Consider the following 19,547-nt stretch of genomic DNA (forward strand, 5'->3'; position numbering starts at 1 on the left):
GCTCTCTCGTATGTCAGACTGGGCTCAGAAAAGTTTTAGAATCCACATTCCGGAGAAATCCTGGATTTGTAAAGCCTAGAAGTAATTTATCTGTGACTGAAATGGTCTCTTGGGTGAATTTTACCTATGTAAAAGAAAGGTTCCTGGTAGATGCTGTCCTGCATTCATTTTCTCATACCTTCTTTTCATAGGCTTTAATATTGAAACTGAAAGATCCAGACCCTGATCCAAACCCAGGTGTGATCAATAATGTCTTGGCCACAATAGGAGAGTTGGCTCAGGTAAGGGGACAACCACTTGTTCCACAGGATGGAAAGAATACTGTTTAGCCTCTGAGGAAATCAAAATAAGGCCGTAATTTCTAATCTTCTCTACCGCGGTCTTTTTCGTTTTGTAGGTCAGTGGCCTAGAAATGAGGAAATGGGTTGATGAACTCTTTATTATCATCATGGACATGCTCCAGGACTCCTCCCTGTTGGCCAAAAGGCAGGTGAGTACTGCTCTTTCTGGACTGAGCAGGACAGGCCCCTGGGAGGCCTGGGCCCTTGTCTCTCTTAGTCACTCACTGCCCCCAGCCAGTGCCTGACCCAGAGCTCGGCACACAGTAGGTACTCAGAAGTATCTGCTGAGTAAAGGGAAGGAAGATATGGAACCAGGATTCGTTGTCATCCTGACCTGGAGACAACTTTGAGGAAGTAGCAGCTCAAAGAAAAATCCAGATCATGTATCAGAGCCCCGGCCCCCAGAGGGAAAAGGAAAGCCTGGGCCTGTGGCTGGGGAAGCAAAAGCCACGCTTCAGCAGCCCCCACCCCCACCCCCAGTCCTGGCTTCACTTTGGCCACTGAGGCCATTAGGTGACTAACGTTAAGAACAGTCTTAATTTCCCTGGAAGCTCGATTTCTCCCATTAATCATTCAGGATGTGGAAGGACTGTGTGTTTCCTTTGAGGAAGATGGGGCTCTTCTGTATCCAGTGATCGTTGGCATCGGTTTGTGGCCTTGTTTTTATGCCCGAACTCTCAAGGATTTCTGTTGGCGGTTAACAGAACTCTACTGGAAACATTTTTTCTTGGAAAAGCCTCCAATACTTCGCTGTAATTATTTAAGGAAGAGTACAGACGATGCTTTCTCCTACTGACTTGACCGACCACACGATCTGTTCCTTGTCCAGGTGGCTCTGTGGACCCTGGGACAGTTGGTGGCCAGCACTGGCTATGTGGTGGAGCCCTACAGGAAGTACCCCACTTTGCTTGAGGTCCTGCTGAATTTTCTGAAGACTGAGCAGAACCAGGGTACACGGAGAGAGGTAGGGCACATGGCACACTCGGTCTTTAAAGATTTTGCTGGAAGAATGGAGAGAGATTGTGGCATTAACACGCTCTTGAGAGCATGTTGGTTAGATGTCCTGTCCTCCTGTTTCGTCCTCATAGCTGGCCATTCAGGTATGAACTGGGTATCATGGAGCGTCGAGAGGAATACGCATCAAAGCTATGGTCATCGGATATTGTGATGAATGTTTTCTTCTTCCCCTCCCCCTCCCCACCCAGGCTATCCGTGTGTTAGGGCTTTTGGGGGCCCTGGATCCCTACAAGCACAAAGTGAACATTGGCATGATTGACCAGTCCCGCGACGCTTCTGCTGTTAGCCTGTCAGAATCCAAGTCAAGTCAGGATTCCTGTAAGTTGAGGGGACTGATGAGAGACTTATCACATTCTGCCTCACGAAGCGCTTGCCGGCTGTGTTTGGAAAGAGCCTTGGGCTGGTTAACAAATGACAGCACATCGGCTCACTTCATGACTTTTGAGTGGAAAGTTGAGTTTTGTCTTAAACTGCAATAGGGATGCTGCTTCCCAATGTGTCTGGAATCCTTACATCTGTCCAGACTCTTTGCCAAGGGTCAACAGGCTAAGCCTGTACCCGCTTTTTGGTGCTGATGAGAGAGATGTGAATCATCACCCCCTCACCTCTGTTCATCTGTCGTTCTTTGTTAGTCCTTCTTTGATATTTTCTATTCTCCTGGTGCCCAAGGAGCAAGAGGGTAGAATTTATCCTCTCTGTTTTAATCGGTAGGGAAATCTGAGGCCAGGCTCGGGGGCATAGACAAACTAGTAGCTATCAGAATCCAGGGCTGTATTTTCCATCAACTGGTCTGGCTCTGGAGCCCCTCTGTCTGTTGACAAGTAGCCTGAGAGATTGGGTAGGGTATGGGGTTACAGCAGATTCTTCTAGGGCCGACTTATTTCCGAAAGAGTGAAAATCCAGCAGTGGCTCTCCCAGCCCTTCCAGCAAAATGTTGTTTTCCCCAAATAATTTGTTTCCAAACTCTATGGAAGGAACCTTGTTGCTTCCAATGTATTCTTCTGTGTGTTAGAGGAGTGTACCTATGATAGCACCCTGTCAGACCCGTGACTCAGCAGAGTGGGGGCCGGGTCCCTGCGGGTTTTGTCCTTACTCAGCAGTGCCTGTCCAGCCTCTTGACCCACTGAGTTCTTACCCTCCTCAGTGTACCGTTCGGCCTCCCCTCACCCAGTCTTTGAGATCCTTGCTGTTCAGGTCTGGTGGCATTTGCCACCCCTTCTCTGAAGTCCCTAGAGGGACTGAGCAGCTACTGAACAGATGCTGGCCTAATTTGGGGGTAACTGGGGAGTTGGCCTTGACTTTCATTTAGGGGGTGTGATTATTTTTACTGACGGTTTCAACTTCAGAGTTGTCACTTGTAATGATAAGACGCTAAGTTAAACAGAGCAATTTAAGGAGAACCTATCATGTACCATTCTAGGCTTCTGTAGTTGGGGTCAGAGAAAAGCCAGAAACTCTTAGAAGCCTTAATGGTGACAGCCTATTCATTGGGTCCTGATGTTCTCTGTCCTCCCCGTGAACGCCGATGGCGCTCGGGCTGTTGGTCTCACGCCAGGCTCTACTCCAAGTCGGAGTCACATCACGCACGTATAGCTCGTGACTGTTGCCGTCGTTCTGTCCTAGCTGACTACAGCACCAGCGAGATGCTGGTCAACATGGGCAACCTGCCCCTGGACGAGTTCTACCCCGCCGTGTCCATGGTGGCGCTGATGCGGATCTTCCGGGACCAGTCCCTCTCGCACCATCACACCATGGTAGTCCAGGCCATCACCTTCATCTTCAAGTCCCTGGGCCTCAAGTGTGTGCAGTTCCTGCCCCAGGTCATGCCCACGTTCCTCAACGTCATTCGCGTCTGTGACGGGGCCATCCGGGAGGTAAGTAGCTAAAACCCCACCCCTGCTCCCTCCGCCTGAGCCCCAGCTGGTCCGCTGAGGCAGATTATTTGCATATCAGCTTCCCGTCGCTGCCCTCTGCTGGCTGTTGAGCTGAGCACCTGTCCTCCCTCCTCACACTTGACGGAACAGGTGCGGTTGGCTCGGCCCGGTTTCCTGGGTTATCCCCTCAGAATGGTGATGAATGGGTGGGTGGGTGTGTGTGTGTCTAGAGTTCAGTGCATTTGTTGGGGAGAATGTTCCACACTGTGGACTTCTGGTTGCTTTCTCATGATTAGATTTAAGTCCATCATTTTTGTGGTTGTTGTTTTAATGTTTATTTATTTTGAGAGAGAAAGAGCAGGGGAGGGGCAGAGAGAGACAGAGACAGAGACAGAGAGACAGAGAGAATCTCAAGCATGCTCTGCGCTATCCATGCAGAGCCCGAGGTGGGGCTCGATCCCACGACTGTGAGATCATGACCTGAGCCCAAATCAAGAGTCGGACACTCAACTGACTGAGCCTCCCAGGCACCCCTAAGTCCATCATTTTTAATGAGAATACTGCAGAGGTGATGTTCTTATCAGATCTCATAATGTCAGCTTCTCCCATTAGTGTTGATCATGAGTTTGAGCACACGGTTAAATTGGCATCTGTCAGATCTCTCCATTGTAAAGTTGCCTTTTCCATGAGCCATCGAGTAATCTGTGGGGTGATACTTCGAGACTAGAACTGTCCTGTTCCCTGACTACCTTTTACCCCGTGGCTGAGTATTCACAGGTGATCCTTGCCTGAATCCGTTGTCACACTGATTGCAAAGTAAGGACTTTCTAGTTCTACCATTTCTTCTACTTTTAACAGCTGGCACATTCCTGTTAGGTAGAATTTTCCCCTTTCCTTCCCCTTAGCTCCCTTTTGTTCTCTTTTCTTTCTCTGAACCACAGAACCTGCAGAGTGGTTCTGTGATTATTATACGTATGCCACTACTGACAACAAACCTGCTAAATAAAGTTTAAGGGGGCTTTTTTTTTTTAATGTTTTTGATTTTTTTTTTATGTTTATTTATTTTTGAAGGAGAGAGACAGAGCATGAGCGAGAAGGAACAGAGAGAGAGGGAGACAGAATCCAAAGCAGGCTCCAGCAGGTTGTCAGCACAGAGCCCGATGAGGGACTCAGACCCACGAGCTGTGAGATCATGACCTGAGCCGAAGTCACACGCTTAACCAACAGAGCCATCCAGGCGCCCCTTTAATTTTTTTTTTTTAAAGTAAATTCTGCATCCAGTGTGGGGCTTGAACTCACGACCCTGAGACTAAGAGTCGGATGCTGAACCAACCAAGCCACCCAGGCACCCCAGAGTACTATGTTATAAAGATACTTGAGTTAATTTTTCTAATCAGTTTTTCTCTCTGTGATTATATATTCAACTTGATGTACGTTTGGAGGAAATAGTATCTTTTTAGAAAGTATATTTTCTAACTTTGTGCCTGGAGGAGAGAAGTGCAGTTTATTTTTATGTGTTCAACCTCATTGAACTCTTACTAATTCTAATCAGCTAGCTTTTCACTCTAGATAATCATACAGTGTACAAAAAGAGAAAGATAGGGGGGCCTGGGTGGCTCAGTCGGTTAAGCATCCAACTCTTGATTTCAGCTCAGGTCATGATCTCGTGGCTTGTGAATTCTAGCCCCACATCGGGCTCTGTGCTGACAGCGTGGAGCCTGCTTGGGATTTTTTTCTCTGCCCTGCCCCGCCCCGCTCACACTTGTTCTAGCGCATGTATGCTTTCTCTCTCCCAAACTTAAAAAAACAAGAGAAGGAAAGAAGGAAAGAAGGAAAGAAGGAAGGAAGGAAGGAAGGAAGGAAGATAGTTCTAGTTTTTTGTTTTAGCCTGTAAACCAGTTAGTTATTGCTTTTCTCATTGTATATCCAGGACCTTCAACCCAATGTTGATTAGCTCAGTCAAAGTGGAAATCTTTCATCGTGTTCCTGATTTCAGTGGGACAGCTGTAAAGATTCCACTGCTGAATATAATGTTTGCTGTAGGTTTTTGGTAATTAGCTTTGAAAGGGTTATAAATGTTCCCTTGCGTTCTTAATTTGCTAAAGTTTTTATCACGAACAGGTATTGGATTTATCAACTGCCTTTTATTTGTCTGGCGTGATGATCGCGTATTTTTTCCTCTTTCAGGGTGTTCATATGTTGAATTTATGGGTATGTCCTAATGTTGAAGTATTCTTGAAGTCTTGTTCTAAAACCAACTTGGTTACGATGTATTTTGTTAATACATTGACTTTATATCTACTACTTAATTGAGATTTTTTTACATCAGCAATCCTGAGTGGAATTTGCCTGTAATTGTTACTATTTTTTTTTTTTTTTTTACTATAGGTTCAAAGATCTGTTTATCTTTTCTGTTGCTTCTTTTTATTTTATTTTATTTTATTTTTTTTTAAATTTTTTTTTTCAACGTTTATTTATTTTTGGGACAGAGAGAGACAGAGCATGAACGGGGGAGGGGCAGAGAGAGAGGGAGACACAGAATCGGAAACAGGCTCCAGGCTCTGAGCCATCAGCCCAGAGCCCGACGCGGGGCTCGAACTCCCGGACCGCGAGATCGTGACCTGGCTGAAGTCGGACGCTTAACCGACTGCGCCACCCAGGCGCCCCTTCTGTTGCTTCTTAAAACAGTTTTGGTCAGGGGCACCTGGGTGGCGCAGTCGGTTAAGCGTCCGACTTCAGCCAGGTCACGATCTCGCGGTCCGGGAGTTCGAGCCCCGCGTCGGGCTCTGGGCTGATGGCTCAGAGCCTGGAGCCTGTTTCCGATTCTGTGTCTCCCTCTCTCTCTGCCCCTCCCCCGTTCATGCTCTGTCTCTCTCTGTCCCAAAAATAAATAAACGTTGAAAAAAAAAAAAAAAAAAAACAAACGTTGAAAAAAAAAAAAAAAACAGTTTTGGTCACAACAGTTTTGGTCACATTTTTCTAGGAAATTACTCATTTTATTTACTTTCTGTCTGTAGGTTTGCCTTCTGTGCACATTTCATAGAATTGGAATCATGTGGTTTTTTGTGTCTAGCTTCTTTCACTTTACGTGATCCTTTTGAGTTCCTCGTGGATCGGTAGTTTATTCCTTCTTTCTAGCTAAATAATAATGTAATGCTATTATTGCTCAGAGGAAGTGTTTTTAATGTTTCCTATGCTTTCTTCTTGCGTCCCTGAGTTATCCAGAAATGGATATTTTAATTTGCAGATTTACAGGATTTCAGATTTCTTCTTTGGATATCTACTTCTGACTTAATTGCATTGGGTTTGTGATTCCTTGATGTTTGCTGAAGCCGCCTTAATAGTCTAATGCTTGGTCCATTTTCGATAAATGTTTCCTCCATGCTTGGGAATAGTGTGTATTTGCTAACGTTATCCACAAGGTTCCACGTATGTCATTAGATTTGAACTTACTACTTGCTGCGTTCAAGTCTTTTGTATTCTTGTTAATTTTTTGTTTGCTTAATCTGTCCATTACTGAGAGAAGTGAGATAAAAATCTCCCTTTACAATGCTGGCTTTATTAATTTCTCATAGTTTAGTCAGTTCTGTTTTATGTACTTGGGGGGATATATTATAGGTACGTTCAAATTTAAAATCGTATCTTCCTGATAAGTCGAATCTTTTATCATTTTGCAATGACTCTTTATATCTTTAATAATACCTTAAAATTTATTTTGCCTAATTTTAATATAGCTACACCATCTTTTTTTTTTGGAGGGAGGGAGGATGTCTTTTATTATCTTTTTACTTTTAATTGTCTTAAGGACTTTTTGCTTTAGATGGGTCACTCATGATCATGATATGTATAATAATGCAGCTAGGTTATCCCTTTAATCTAGTTTGAAAATCTTTGCATTCAGTCCAATTACATTTATTGTGATTGCTGGTAAATTTGGGCTTATTTCCACCATCTGATCTAGTGCTTTATCTGTTTGTTTATTTTCTTTATTTTCTGTCTTTTTGGGGCTTGATTTAAGCTTTCATTTTCTTGTCTTTTGCCCTCTACTTGTTGGCCACCTTTAATTTTAATAAATGATCTATAATGGGATATTTTAGTTGTAAACAAAAGCGGACAACTTCTATCAAATTCCCATACTCATTAATAATTATTAGCACTCTGTCAGTTTGGTTTCATCTTATCACTACCACCCCCACCAATCTCTTCCCCCCCACACACAAACATTTTTTCTGGGGTATTTTAAAGCAAATTCTAGGTATTGTACTATTTCACCAATAAAAAGCTTTTCCCCCATATAACCAAAATTACAAGACCTACAAAATTAAAAATAATTCCTTAGTATCTTCTAATATGAAGCCTTCTTCAAATGTCCTTGTTTGTCTTTTTCTTTTCTTTTCTTTTCTTTTCTTTTCTTTTCTTTTCTTTTCTTTTCTTTTCTTTTCTTTTCTTTTCTTTTCTTTTTTCTTTTAAGTATCATACCCAGTGCAGAGGCCAACACAGGGCTTGAACTCATGACCCCCGAGATCAAGACCTGAGCTGACCTCAAGAGTCAGACGCTTCACCAGCTGAACCAGCCAGGCCCCCTCCTTGTTTGTCTTAAAAATGTATTTTTACATTTGGTTTATTTAAATCATAATCCAGATAAGGCCTGCACGTGGCATTCAGCTGATATATCCAATTGTCTTTCTGTCCCCCTTTTTACCCCACTTTTTTTTCATACCATTTATTTGTGAAGGAAACAGGTCATTTTTCCTATAGAATTTCCCATTCTGGATTTGGCTGATAATATCTTCAAGATGTCTTTTAACTTCTTGTAAACTGGTTAGATTTAGATGCTTAGTTAGATTCAGGTTCCTTTTGGTGAGAAATACTTCCTAGGGGGGTACCGCATACTTCCTATTTCAACAGTTAGTAAGCAAGTCTTTTCTAAATGATCCACTTCTAGTGACATAAAGGGTAATCGATGGGCTCAGGTACTGTGATCCTGTGTTCCCCATCAGCTTTTCTCCTAATCCTTTTAGTGCTCATTGAAGATTGTTTTGTAGAACCATTATTTCATTGGCAACTGGAAAACGGTGGTTTCTAATTCTGTTACCCCTTCTGGATTTATCAGCTAGCAATTATCTATAAAGAACTTTATGTTATCAACTATTTAGTTAATTTGAAGTATAGTTCATGCAGGAAGGGCAAAATAAATGCACGATTGTTTTATTTATCAGTTTTTCAGAGTAATGAATCAAGTCCTTTGCAACCTCTCCAAGGTGACTCAGGCACCACCCCACGACCCCTGTTGTTTTTGGAGTATCAGTATCAACGTGTGTGTGTGTGTGTGTGTGTGTGTGTGTGTGTGTGTGTGTGTTTTCTGTTCATTGAAGGCACTGTTTTTTCTCATGATCTAATTATCCCACTCGACGTGGCTGTTGTGTTCTTTTTACATTGCCAGTGGTCTTGGTCTTTGATCGCTTTCTTGCTTTCTGGCCAAAAAAAAAAAAAAAGATATATTGAGTTTATCAAGTACATTTCACTCAAGCCTTGTCATGGCCACTTTCAAGGAGCTATGGTTTCTTTTTTCCTTTTTTTTTTTTTTTTCTTTTTAAGTTTATTTATTTATTTTGAGAGACAGAGAGAAAAAGAGCATGTACACATGAGTGGGGAAGGAGCAGAGAGAGAATCCCAAGCAGGCTCCACACTGTCAGTGTAGAGCCTGACATGGGGCTCAATCCCTTGAACTGTGAGATCATGACATGAGCTAAAATCAAGAGTCAGACACTTTACTGACTGAGCCACCCAAGCGTCCCCAGAGCTATGGTTTCTTTAAGTGAGAGATGGTACTTAGAAACTGCAGTTTGTGTGCTACGGTGCTCATTGCTACTGACATATCATTATTCTCAGCCATTTCAGTGAACAGACCTAGAAATAAGTAATTTTTAGAAAGAGGAAAATTAAGTAATGCATATTTAAGTTTTAAGAGTTTTTACTTTGATTTTATACTTGTTTCTCACACTGAAAAACTTGGTTCCTTGGTTCTGACATCTCTATAATTACTTGCTTTATCTTGCAAAATACATACCTACATGTATCTTATATACATGTAAATAGCAAATGACCAGAATTAGTAATAACAGTAAGATTACTGAATGCAGTTCAAGGTTTTTTGCAATTTTTTGTTTTTCTTAGGCTGTGTCCTTTTGGAGATATACACCAAAATGATGTGTTTGTTTTTTATTTAAAAAAAATTTTTTTTTATGTTTATTTCTTTTTTTTTTTTTTAATTTTTTTTTTTCAACGTTTATTTATTTTTGGGACAGAGAGAGACAGAGCATGAACGGGGGAGGGGCAGAGAGAGAGGGAGACACAGGATCGGAAACAGGCTCCAGGCTCTGAGCCATCAGCCCAGAGCCCGACGTGGGGCTCGAACTCACGGACCGCGAGATCGTGACCTGGCTGAAGTCGGACGCTTAACCGACTGCGCCACCCAGGCGCCCCTTTTATGTTTATTTCTAAGACAGAGACAGAGAGAGAGAGACAGAGCATGAGCAGGGGAGGGGCAGAGAGAGAGGGGGACAAAGAAACCGAAGCAGGCTCTGGGCTCTGAGCTGTCAGCACAGAGCCTGACTCGAGGCTCCAACTCGTGAACTACACACGATTGTGGCCTGAGCCAAAGTCAGACACCCAACCAACTGCATCACCCAGGCACCCCTTAAAATGCTGTGCTTAAAGTTGTTTGAAATTCTTTGAGTGATTGTCCAACCAACTTGATTTATAGTTAAATTGTTTCTGCTTGTCTTCAATTTTTAGAAATTTCTTTGAGGTTTTTCCAATTTAACTAGGTTTTCTGATTTCACTTTGAGGTTCATTCTGATTATGTAAGACATTAACATGGTTCCAGGGCCAAAACTATCAAATATGTTCAGTGAAGTCTAACTTCTCCCCGCATCCCTATTCCGTGTTTCTTCCTTCCTCTGCCATTTCCTATTGCTGCTATAACAGATCACCGCCAACTTCATTGCTTGAAACAACACAAATTTATTATCTTATGGCTCTGTAGGTCATACGTCTGACAGAGGTCATACTGAGCCAAAATCAGGGTGCCATTGAGGCCACATTCCTTTCTGGAGGCTGTAGGGGAGAATCCATCTTCTTGCTTCTTCTGGCTTCTAGAGGCTTCCCACGTTCCTTTGCCATCTGCCTCCACCTTCAGAGTCAGCAGCATTGCCTCTCCCTGACCCTTCTTCTGCTGTCAGATCTTTCTCTCTGCCCACTGCCAGTGAAAGGTTCTCTGCTTTTAAGGTAAGGATGCCTTTGATTAGGTTTGCCACACCTGGATAATCTCCACATGTCAGAGTCCTGAACCTTAATCACCTCTTCTGAAGTCCCCTTTGTCATGTATTGGTAGGTTCTGGGGATTGGGGCATGGACATCTGTGGCGTACCATTGTTCTACCTACCGCACTTCCCCCTGAGGTAACCGGGTTTTGGTTGTTTTGTTTTTAATGTTCAATCATGTATTATTAAATCTTCTCTACTGGTAGTTAATTTTTTATTATTTTTATTTTTTTAATGTTTCTTTACATTTTATTTTATTATTTTTTTTAATTTTTTTATTTTTTTTTAATTTACATCCAAATTAGTTAGCATATAGTGCAACAGTGATTTCAGGAGTAGCTTCCTTAGTGCCCCTTCCCCATTTAGCCCATCCCCCTCCCACAACCCCTCCAGCAACCCTCAGTTTGTTCTCCATATTTAAGACTCTCTTATGTTTTGTCCCCCTCCCTGTTTTTTTGGTATTTTTGCTTCCCTTCCCTTATGTCCATCTGTTTTGTCTCTTAAAGTCCTCATATGAATGACGTCATATGATTTTTGTCTTTCTCTGACTAATTTCACTTAGCATAATAGCCTCTAGTTCCATCCACGTAGTTGTAAATGCGAGATTTCATTCTTTTTGATTGCCGAGTAATACTCCATTGTGTATCTATACCCCATCTCCTTTATCCATTCATCCATCGATGGACATTTGGGCTCTTTCCATCCTTTAGCTATTGTCGATAGTGCTGCTAGAAACATGGGGGTGCATGTGTCCCTTCGAAACAGCACACCTGTATCCCGTGGATAAACACCTAGTAGTGCAATGGCTGGGTCGTAGGGTAGTTCTCTTTTTAGTTTTTTGAGGAACCTCATACTGTTTTCCAGAGTGGCTGCACCAACTTGCACTCCCACCCCCTGAGGTAACCGTTTTGGTCAGTTTTTAAATTTATCTTTCCTTCTTTCCTTGAGAGGTGATGGCGCTCCACTCTGTGGATATCCCCCTGCCATTTAACCCATCCCTGTGGATGTATTTTATGTTTTTTCCACTCTTTTGATACTTCAAATAATCCTGTAACAAAAAGCTGTGTGTGCATATAATTTTTACCTCTTTTTGTACTTGATTGGCCTCATTTTTTACATTTCTTTTTCATTTTTTACATTTTTAAAAAGCTTTTTATTTGTTTTTTTTTTTAGTAATCTCTACACCCAGTGTGGGGTGTGACCTCACAACCCTGAGATCAACAGTCACGTGCTCCTGTGACTGAGCCAGCCAGGTGCCCCCTCATTTTTTACACTTAGATCTTTGAACTCTTTGGAATATGTCCCCGTGTACAGGATGGATTCGTGTTATCTTTCTCTACCCTTACGATTTTGCCTCACATACCTAATTTTAAAAATGAATCCGTATCTCTGTCCTTCCCCAGAATAACATACAAAACTTAGAACGATTGCTTAGACTATGTTATTATGAAGTATCCCTTTTTTTTCTACCACCAAACTAAACGTTATTGCTGTTGTGTGCAGAGACACTTGCCAACTCACTTCTCCTTATTCTATCTCCCACCTCTTCTTCCTCCTAGCATCATTATCCTTCTGTAGAGCCAAGGCACATTCCTCTTGTGAGCATCCATCAGAGTAAGCTCTCTGTTTCTGTTTTATCTGAAACCATTTTTATTTCACCCTCTTTTAAAATCCTTACTTAGCTGAGAATACGATTGTGGGTTCTGCAACTGTAGATAAGATCCCACGTTTTCTCATTTCTTTTGTTGAGAAATCATGATTCCTTTTCACTTAACCTCACTTTTCTCAGTGTCTGTTTCAGATCTTCTCATTGTGTTTGTTGCCCTGAAGCTCCACTATTGTGTGTATAGATACGGATTGCTTTCTTGCATCCTCTTTGGGATTTGTGGACTTCTTGAATATGAGGATCCCACCCTTCGATTTTTTCCTTGCAGAATTCGTTTCAACCTGTAGAGCTTCTCACTTTGTCCTTAATGTCTGTTAGTTTCTTCTCTGTATTTTTCATCTTTATCTCTCTGAGATTCCCTTCTAGATATTTCTTCACTTCCTGTTTCTGTTCATGAATTCCTCAACTGTGTCTTTGGACCTGTCCTTGAGTTTTTAGGTTCATCTATATATATATAATGCTTATTTATTTTTGAGAGACAGAGAGAGAGCACCAGTAGGGGAGGGGCAGAGAGAGAGAGGGAGACACAGAATCTGAAGCAGGCTCCAGGCGCTGAGCTGTCCGCACAGAGCCTGACATGGGGTTCAAACTCGTGAACCATGAGATCATGACCTGAGCCGAAGTCAGATGCTTAACCCAGGCGCCCTAAATTCTCACATAAATAAATGTGAGAATTTAAGCATTTTAAACAGATCTGTTTTATATTTTTATCCAATAATTCCAATATGTATAAAATCCTTGATGGGTCTGATCCCGCTACTTATTGTTTCTGCTGAGTCATGCTCTGAGTGGCCTGTCCTTATGTGTTTTATAATTTTGGATCGCATATCCTAGCCCACTGGCATTCCCTGGCTCTGAGGTCGCATCTCTCCAGATTTACATTTGCTTCTGCCCTGTGATCCAAGAGAACCTTAAGTTAATTTCTTGGCTTAGAGTTTCTCAGTCCACAGAGATGGTCCAAATAACCCATATCTAAACTCATATGAAAATGAACTGAAATTATAAGCTCTTGGGGGAGACTTTTTTCCTACCTAGATGTCACATCAAGACTGACAGATGTCTTTGTCTCCTTTTGCCATTGGACAGCTTTAGGGGTGGGAGGGTCACCATTTCTCTTACTATGTAGCCCTCGGAAGGTCTGGCTTTCTGTGACAGGTTTCAATTCTCTTAGTATAATAACAATATTTATTACCTTTTATGCATTATCTTTAGGCTTTTCATAGTAAGGATATCTAACCCACCATATTTTCAGAACAACACTATATGTTCTTTTAAAATACTAACATTCAGGGGGAAAAGAGAAGAAAAATCTCATGAGAGAATCTACAGGAGAAGAAATGAGGTGGCTGCTGTGGAGGGGACACTTGTGTGTGGGTACCCTTGTGTGGCCGCTGCAGATGACTTAGCCACAGAGAGGCGTCCCCGTTACACCTAATATGAAATGACAGCAAGGATCAGGACACTTTGTCCTTTCTGCCCTGCCATCCCCAGCGCCCTGCTCTTCCTCCAGCTTTGATTTTCTACCTTTTGTCAGGTTTGCCATAACAAAAATTTAACTAAAAAACCATTATATTTAGAGTCCCACGTCCCTTGATCTCTGGAATGTCCTTTTATAGAGAACATTTCACAAAAACTCTCAGCGATTCAATGAGGAGGCACCCAAGAGATAGGTAGGAACGGCCGTCCTGAGTTGAATCGGAACTGTGCCATGTGGTGAGCGGATTGTAACTGCTTAGAATCCATTGGTGTCCTTGTGGTTAGAGAATGCGTCCACACTCCCTTCGAGCCCAACCCTGTCTGTCCTGTCAGTCTCTCCTCATCAGATAATGAGTCCGTAAGTCCGTTGCTCACTATTTGAAACAACACTTTTTATTTATCCCCAACTTACTCAAGTTTCCAAATGTGGAAAGAGTGAAAATATTATGTTCACACTAAATTGTCCTTATTAATGGGGAGAGGCAAAGGCATAGAGGGCTATAAAAATCTTTTGGGGAGGGACATTTAGAATATGATTCGCTACTGAATATTGACACGTAGCACTATCTGAAGATCCTAACAAGATAAAAACTATGCCCTAAAGACCTCTTTAGTAGCAGAGGTTGCCTTTCCCCCAGTCTTTTCGTTCCCAGCTTGTTTTAGCAGAAGGCACCTCTTCTTAACTTTTGTACCGTATCGACCTGAACAGGTCTCCTTATCCCATCCCTCCCCCTGTTTGCTTACTGTTTTGTTTGGTTCAAAGTTTCTTAGAGTTACACTGCTAACTAATGAATTAAGACCTAATTAATTAATTACTATAAATGAACCATAATAGCTGTATTTTTAGAAAGTAAGTGGTAGTGAATTAGAACTGAAAAGACAAGACACATTTACATTTGATTACAAATTTCATGTCCGTTTTTAAGTCTTTAGTAACTCCAGAAATCTTTCAGTGATAGCTGGTGTTCATGGAGCACTTAATAGTATTCACATCCAGGTATTATCCCATTTTACTTAAAATAAGCCTCGGAGACAAGTGGCCTGTTACCTGCTTTTTCCAACCAAAGAAGCTGGGCGCAGAGAAGGTAAATGAAGGTCATAGAGCTAATAGGTAGCATCATGGCTCACAAAAGCCAGTGTGGCCCCAGGGCACCTGCTGTGCAGTAACTAGCTCACCTGGGGTATGAAGCCACCTGACAGTTGTTTTTAGCCCCAACCACTGTCACCACCAAAATTTTCGGTTCTGGGTTTTTTTTTTTCTTAGACTTACTCTCAGTGCATAGAATGGTGTGGAAACCGATCCCATAGTTGTCTTCGTTTGTTCCCACGGACTTAGGGTAAGCCTGGGAGTTCTACGTCCTTCCTGATGCCAACTTGCTGACCTCTTCTCCATTCCAGTTTCTGTTCCAGCAGCTGGGGATGCTGGTGTCCTTTGTGAAGAGCCACATCAGACCTTACATGGATGAAATAGTCACCCTCATGAGAGTAAGTAGAAGTTAATGTTTTGGCCACTTCATCAGTGTTTGGGTCAAGGAACGTTCGGAGGCAGATTTGGATAACATGGGCAGTTTGTGGCATGGGTCTCCGGAGAGCTGTTCCAGCCCGAGGATAAAAAGCGGGGGCCCGGTTCCCCAGTGGGTGTTGACAGGGGAGGGGGTGCCCCCTCAGAAGCTGTGGCACCCGAGAACAGGGGAGGGAGACTGAAGTCATTGTTCTGCCAGAAATAAACTCTCGAGTTTCTTGCCTCACACACAACAAAGCAATTTCACTTTACTATCACAACAGTGCTCTATTGTTCCCAGGAAAGCCCTCCTTCTTACGGCCCATAAAACCATGGCCTTAAGAGAGGTTGGAGGATTGGCTTTTCGTAGGGCTATTAAATACGATGAACTCCTGGCAGGCACTGAGGAAGAAGGCGAGGCTTTCCCCCACTGCCTTTAAGAGCATAAATGCCACCTTCTGACTGTAGCAGCACCGGAGGAAAGGCTCACATCCCAGATTTTATAACCTGCGTTAAGCAGGTGCAGAGGACTCCCCATCGGTGGCGATGCCGTTTTCCCGTTTGAGGAGGAGGCCTGCTTCCTGCTGTTCTGTATCATTTAAATGTCTCTGCTGGGGGACTTGCTTTGCCGAGACGGCTGTGCCCTCAAAGAATTGGAAGACAATTCATCCCCGATTTCTGTTCTTCTATGCCAGCTCTTTGTAGTTAGCTTGGAGGAAGCGGCAGGACTGAAATCAAAGTGGCTGACTTCAAAACTGGAACTTCCCAGAAACTGGGTCTCAGAGCTGAAAAATCTCCTGTCTGTATAAATAATTCAAACCACTCTTGCTCCCCGACTCCTGCCACAGAGGCCTCCGTACAAGGAAGTTGAGCAGAGTGCTGGAGAGCAGGCGGATGGCCGGGGGGGAGGGTCCCAGGACGCAGCCGTGTGTACTCGTGGTTTGTACTCGTGGTTTGAAACTGGACTAATCGGGGACCTAGTCCCCAAAAAAGACTTGGGCCCAAAACATCGGGGTTTGAGGCAGGGAGCCTCACACCTGCAAAATGCAGCTTTCATTTCCTCCAAGATAGATAAGGTAGTCCAGGGCTCTTCCTTTCTGTTGATCCTGGGCATTTTCATGAGTGCCCCGAGCCTGGGACGAGAACAGTCTCTGTTAACAGTGATCCCTGGGCAGGCTGCCTGGTTTCTTTGAGGTAGAGAAGCCCATAGTAGCGCAGCAGAAAGGTGGGTGGGCTTTCTCTGAAGAAGGCACAGTGCGGTCCAAGTGAGTGAGCATCAGACAAACCGTGGAGGTCATAAAATCTGTGGTGTTTCTTTGGCAGAGGTTTTTGGTCTAGAGAAAATAGCTTTTTCAGAGAGAATACTTCTCTCTCCGAGCAGAGAGAAATAAAAGTTTTACCAGCATCTTTTAGTATGGTTTTTACTTTCTGAACTGTTAGGATTTTTTCAAAGTTGTAGTAAAAATACTTTAGGCTTCTATAAAGCCCTTCTTCTGAGGAGCTCGCTCGCACGCGCTCTCTCTCTCTCTCTCTCTCTCTCTCTCTCTCTCTCTCTCTTTTTTTCCCCATTGACTTTCCTGAATTATTTGGGGGCCCTAAAGTATTAATATGTGTGTGTTGCCGTCATCAGTTCAACTTCTGTCATCATTAAGTCTCCCTCTCCAGAGGTTTTAGGCAAGGTAGTAGGCAGCTCTCTTTTTGAGTTGACTTGAAATGACAGCTTTTCCTGGAGTCAGAAACTCAGTTTTGGGGTACCAAGGCAGGATCTGTGGCCGATCAGCCAAGTTTTTCGTAACTTATATGGAACATGACTCTCTGGGTATAGAAAAAGCACTCCTTTTGTGGCATCATCCAGGCCTGAAAATGATGTGGGACAAATGGCAGGTGTCGTGTAGCAAAGTCTAGATCCAGAAGGGGCAGGAAGCCTTGTTAACACTGGAGTTACCCCTGGTAGAGACCAGGTGGTACCCAAAGTAAAGAATCCACCCTGGGTGACCTGGGAGCCCCTCGAGTGATGTAAGCCTAGTCACTCATTCACTGTGTCAACGTGTTCAGGTGGCTGGACTCTGCCGGGTGCTGTGCTAGATTCTGGGGAGACAGAGATGGCTCAGAGGGGTTTCTTGCCCTTGATTAGTTTACAGTCTAGTAGAGGGAAGGTGGCGAAGAAAATTAAGTATTACAGGTGCTAGAAAAGAGGAGGGCAGAGGGACCCAAAGCGAGTAATGGGAGGAGAGCGAGAAAGCCTTCGTGGAAGTGAGGCTTGAGCCGGGGCTAGAAAGACCGCGGAGCTTAGCGGTCTTTGGAGTTCCAGGCAAAGAACACAGGCAAAGCACAGAAGAGCAAAGCGGCCTGGTTGCATTCAGGGAAAGGCGGTTTAATTTGCGCACTGTGACCGTGACAGGGGCTACAGAGAGGCCCGGGGAGAGGAGGGTAGGCAAGGGGTCTGTCACGGGGCAGACTGCGCTCACTGCGTATTTCCTTCTTTTGGGACCATCTCAGTTCCTTGGTTCATGTTTCGGCAGAAGGGCACCTGGCTTTGCTTCTCTGTCTCTTCCCTCTTTATAGGAATTCTGGGTCATGAACACCTCGATCCAGAGCACGATCATTCTTCTCATTGAGCAAATCGTGGTAGCTCTTGGGGGCGAATTTAAGCTCTATCTGCCTCAGCTGATCCCACACATGCTACGTGTCTTCATGCATGACAACAGCCCAGGCCGCATCGTCTCCATCAAGGTGAGTCCATGAGGGCGTCCTCTAGAGAGATTGCCAGCATCCCTCACAGTCCGGGGATGATCAGCTAAGAGCCGAGACCCTGCTCTGAGTGACAGGGTGATGCTCCATCCGAAAGAACGCTGATCCCCGAGGCGTGCGGTTAACAGGATGTTTACAGTCCTGCCTCGATTGTCCTTGTGTTTTGTCTCCTTTCATGGCTTATTCGTGGTGAATGTTTCATCCCACACCAGTTTTCTCTGTTGTCTAGCAGCTGATTCCTTATCAGTTGAAATAAGCTCAGAGAAAGCAAAAACAATCCCGAAGCAAAATGAAAGAGGGGGGAAGTGCTACCAAAAGAACGTAGTTCAAGACCACTTACTGAAGGCCTTTCGAGTCCCCACAGAATTTGGAGTTGCCTAAACCATCACCCCCCTCCGTGTGCTTAGATGCGTGGTGCCTGCCTGTGTTTGTTCACCACCAGCCTTCTGCTCCCTCTCGCAGTTGCTGGCTGCCATCCAGCTGTTCGGCGCCAACCTGGACGACTATTTGCACTTGCTGTTGCCTCCTATCGTGAAGCTGTTTGACGCCCCTGAAGTCCCCCTGCCGTCCCGCAAGTACGCACCTGCCCTTTGGGACTAACCATCACTAACCGCAGTTAAGCCTTTCATGTTCTGTTGAAAATGTCCTTTTCTTAAGTTCCCAGACCATCTTTCCATTTGTTGTTGTTGTTGATACCTCAGCTCCCTTTATCTTAGCTTAGAAATGTCCCAGGTTGATGGAGATCTTAGCTGTCCCCATCCCACGGGGATATATGTTGGATCCGTGTCATGTGATACCGGAGAGGCCATTCCTTCCCGTTTGGTGCTGTTAAGATAACCCTCAGCCACTTCTCGCACTTTAGGACCGTATGTTAGCGGCTACTGTCTGTTAACAATTGCAGGGCAGCGTTAGAGACGGTAGACCGCCTCACAGAGTCCTTGGACTTCACTGACTACGCCTCCCGGATCATTCACCCGATCGTTCGAACCCTGGACCAGAGCCCGGAACTGCGTCCCACGGCCATGGACACGTTGTCTTCGCTTGTCTTTCAGCTGGGGAAGAAGGTGAGGCCGCACCCCTGTGTGAACGTGCTCTTCTGCCCGGCTTTGGGAAGATGACCTCTCTGAAGGTCTCTATATGTTAGTCTGTAGGTCTCAGCAACTGTCAGAGAACTGAAAGTTGTTTGCTTTTTTTGTTCATCTGTTTAGCAAATATTTCTTGAGCCACCTCTGTGGGCTAAGTGCTGTTCCGGGGGTAACGCGGTAAACAGAATGGTGTCCTTGTTCTCATGGAGCTTAGATTCCAGTGAGGCAAAGCTGATAAGCACAGCCTGTCTCATAAGAGCATAGAGTGTCAGTGGGGGAGGGATGCTGTGTATTTAGGGTAGACTGCGAAGGCCTCTCTCCTGAGTTGACGTTTGAGCAGAGATGTAAACATAAAAATCCGAGTGAGCCCACAGGGTTGGATCCCAGCAGAAGGAGTGGCAAATGCAAAGGTGTGAGGAGGCAGCATGCTTGAAGGGTCTACGGAATCACAGAAAGGCGTGTGTCTTCAGAGGAGTGAGCTTCAGGGGAAAGGCCTTGGAGTTCAGGTCAT

At 44.1% G+C, this 19,547-nt stretch overlaps 1 protein-coding gene across 1 annotated transcript in view; it reads left to right on the top strand.

Annotated features, from left to right (window-relative positions):
• The window catches only part of MTOR (mechanistic target of rapamycin kinase), a 135,772-nt gene that overhangs the window by 29,932 nt on the left and 86,293 nt on the right, over positions 1-19,547 (top strand). The window contains exons 15-23 of the mRNA XM_047083090.1: positions 192-281; positions 398-490; positions 1,171-1,305; positions 1,547-1,676; positions 2,982-3,232; positions 15,098-15,184; positions 17,766-17,933; positions 18,414-18,526; positions 18,853-19,015. Coding sequence (XP_046939046.1) covers positions 192-281; positions 398-490; positions 1,171-1,305; positions 1,547-1,676; positions 2,982-3,232; positions 15,098-15,184; positions 17,766-17,933; positions 18,414-18,526; positions 18,853-19,015 — 1,230 coding nt within the window. The remainder of the gene's footprint in view (positions 1-191; positions 282-397; positions 491-1,170; positions 1,306-1,546; positions 1,677-2,981; positions 3,233-15,097; positions 15,185-17,765; positions 17,934-18,413; positions 18,527-18,852; positions 19,016-19,547) is intronic.

Source organism: Lynx rufus, unplaced genomic scaffold, assembly GCF_022079265.1.
Source record: "Lynx rufus isolate CCGP_SWC_20201006 ecotype Redwood Valley unplaced genomic scaffold, mLynRuf1.p SCAF_2, whole genome shotgun sequence".
In the NCBI taxonomy this organism is placed as follows: Eukaryota; Metazoa; Chordata; class Mammalia; order Carnivora; family Felidae; genus Lynx; species Lynx rufus.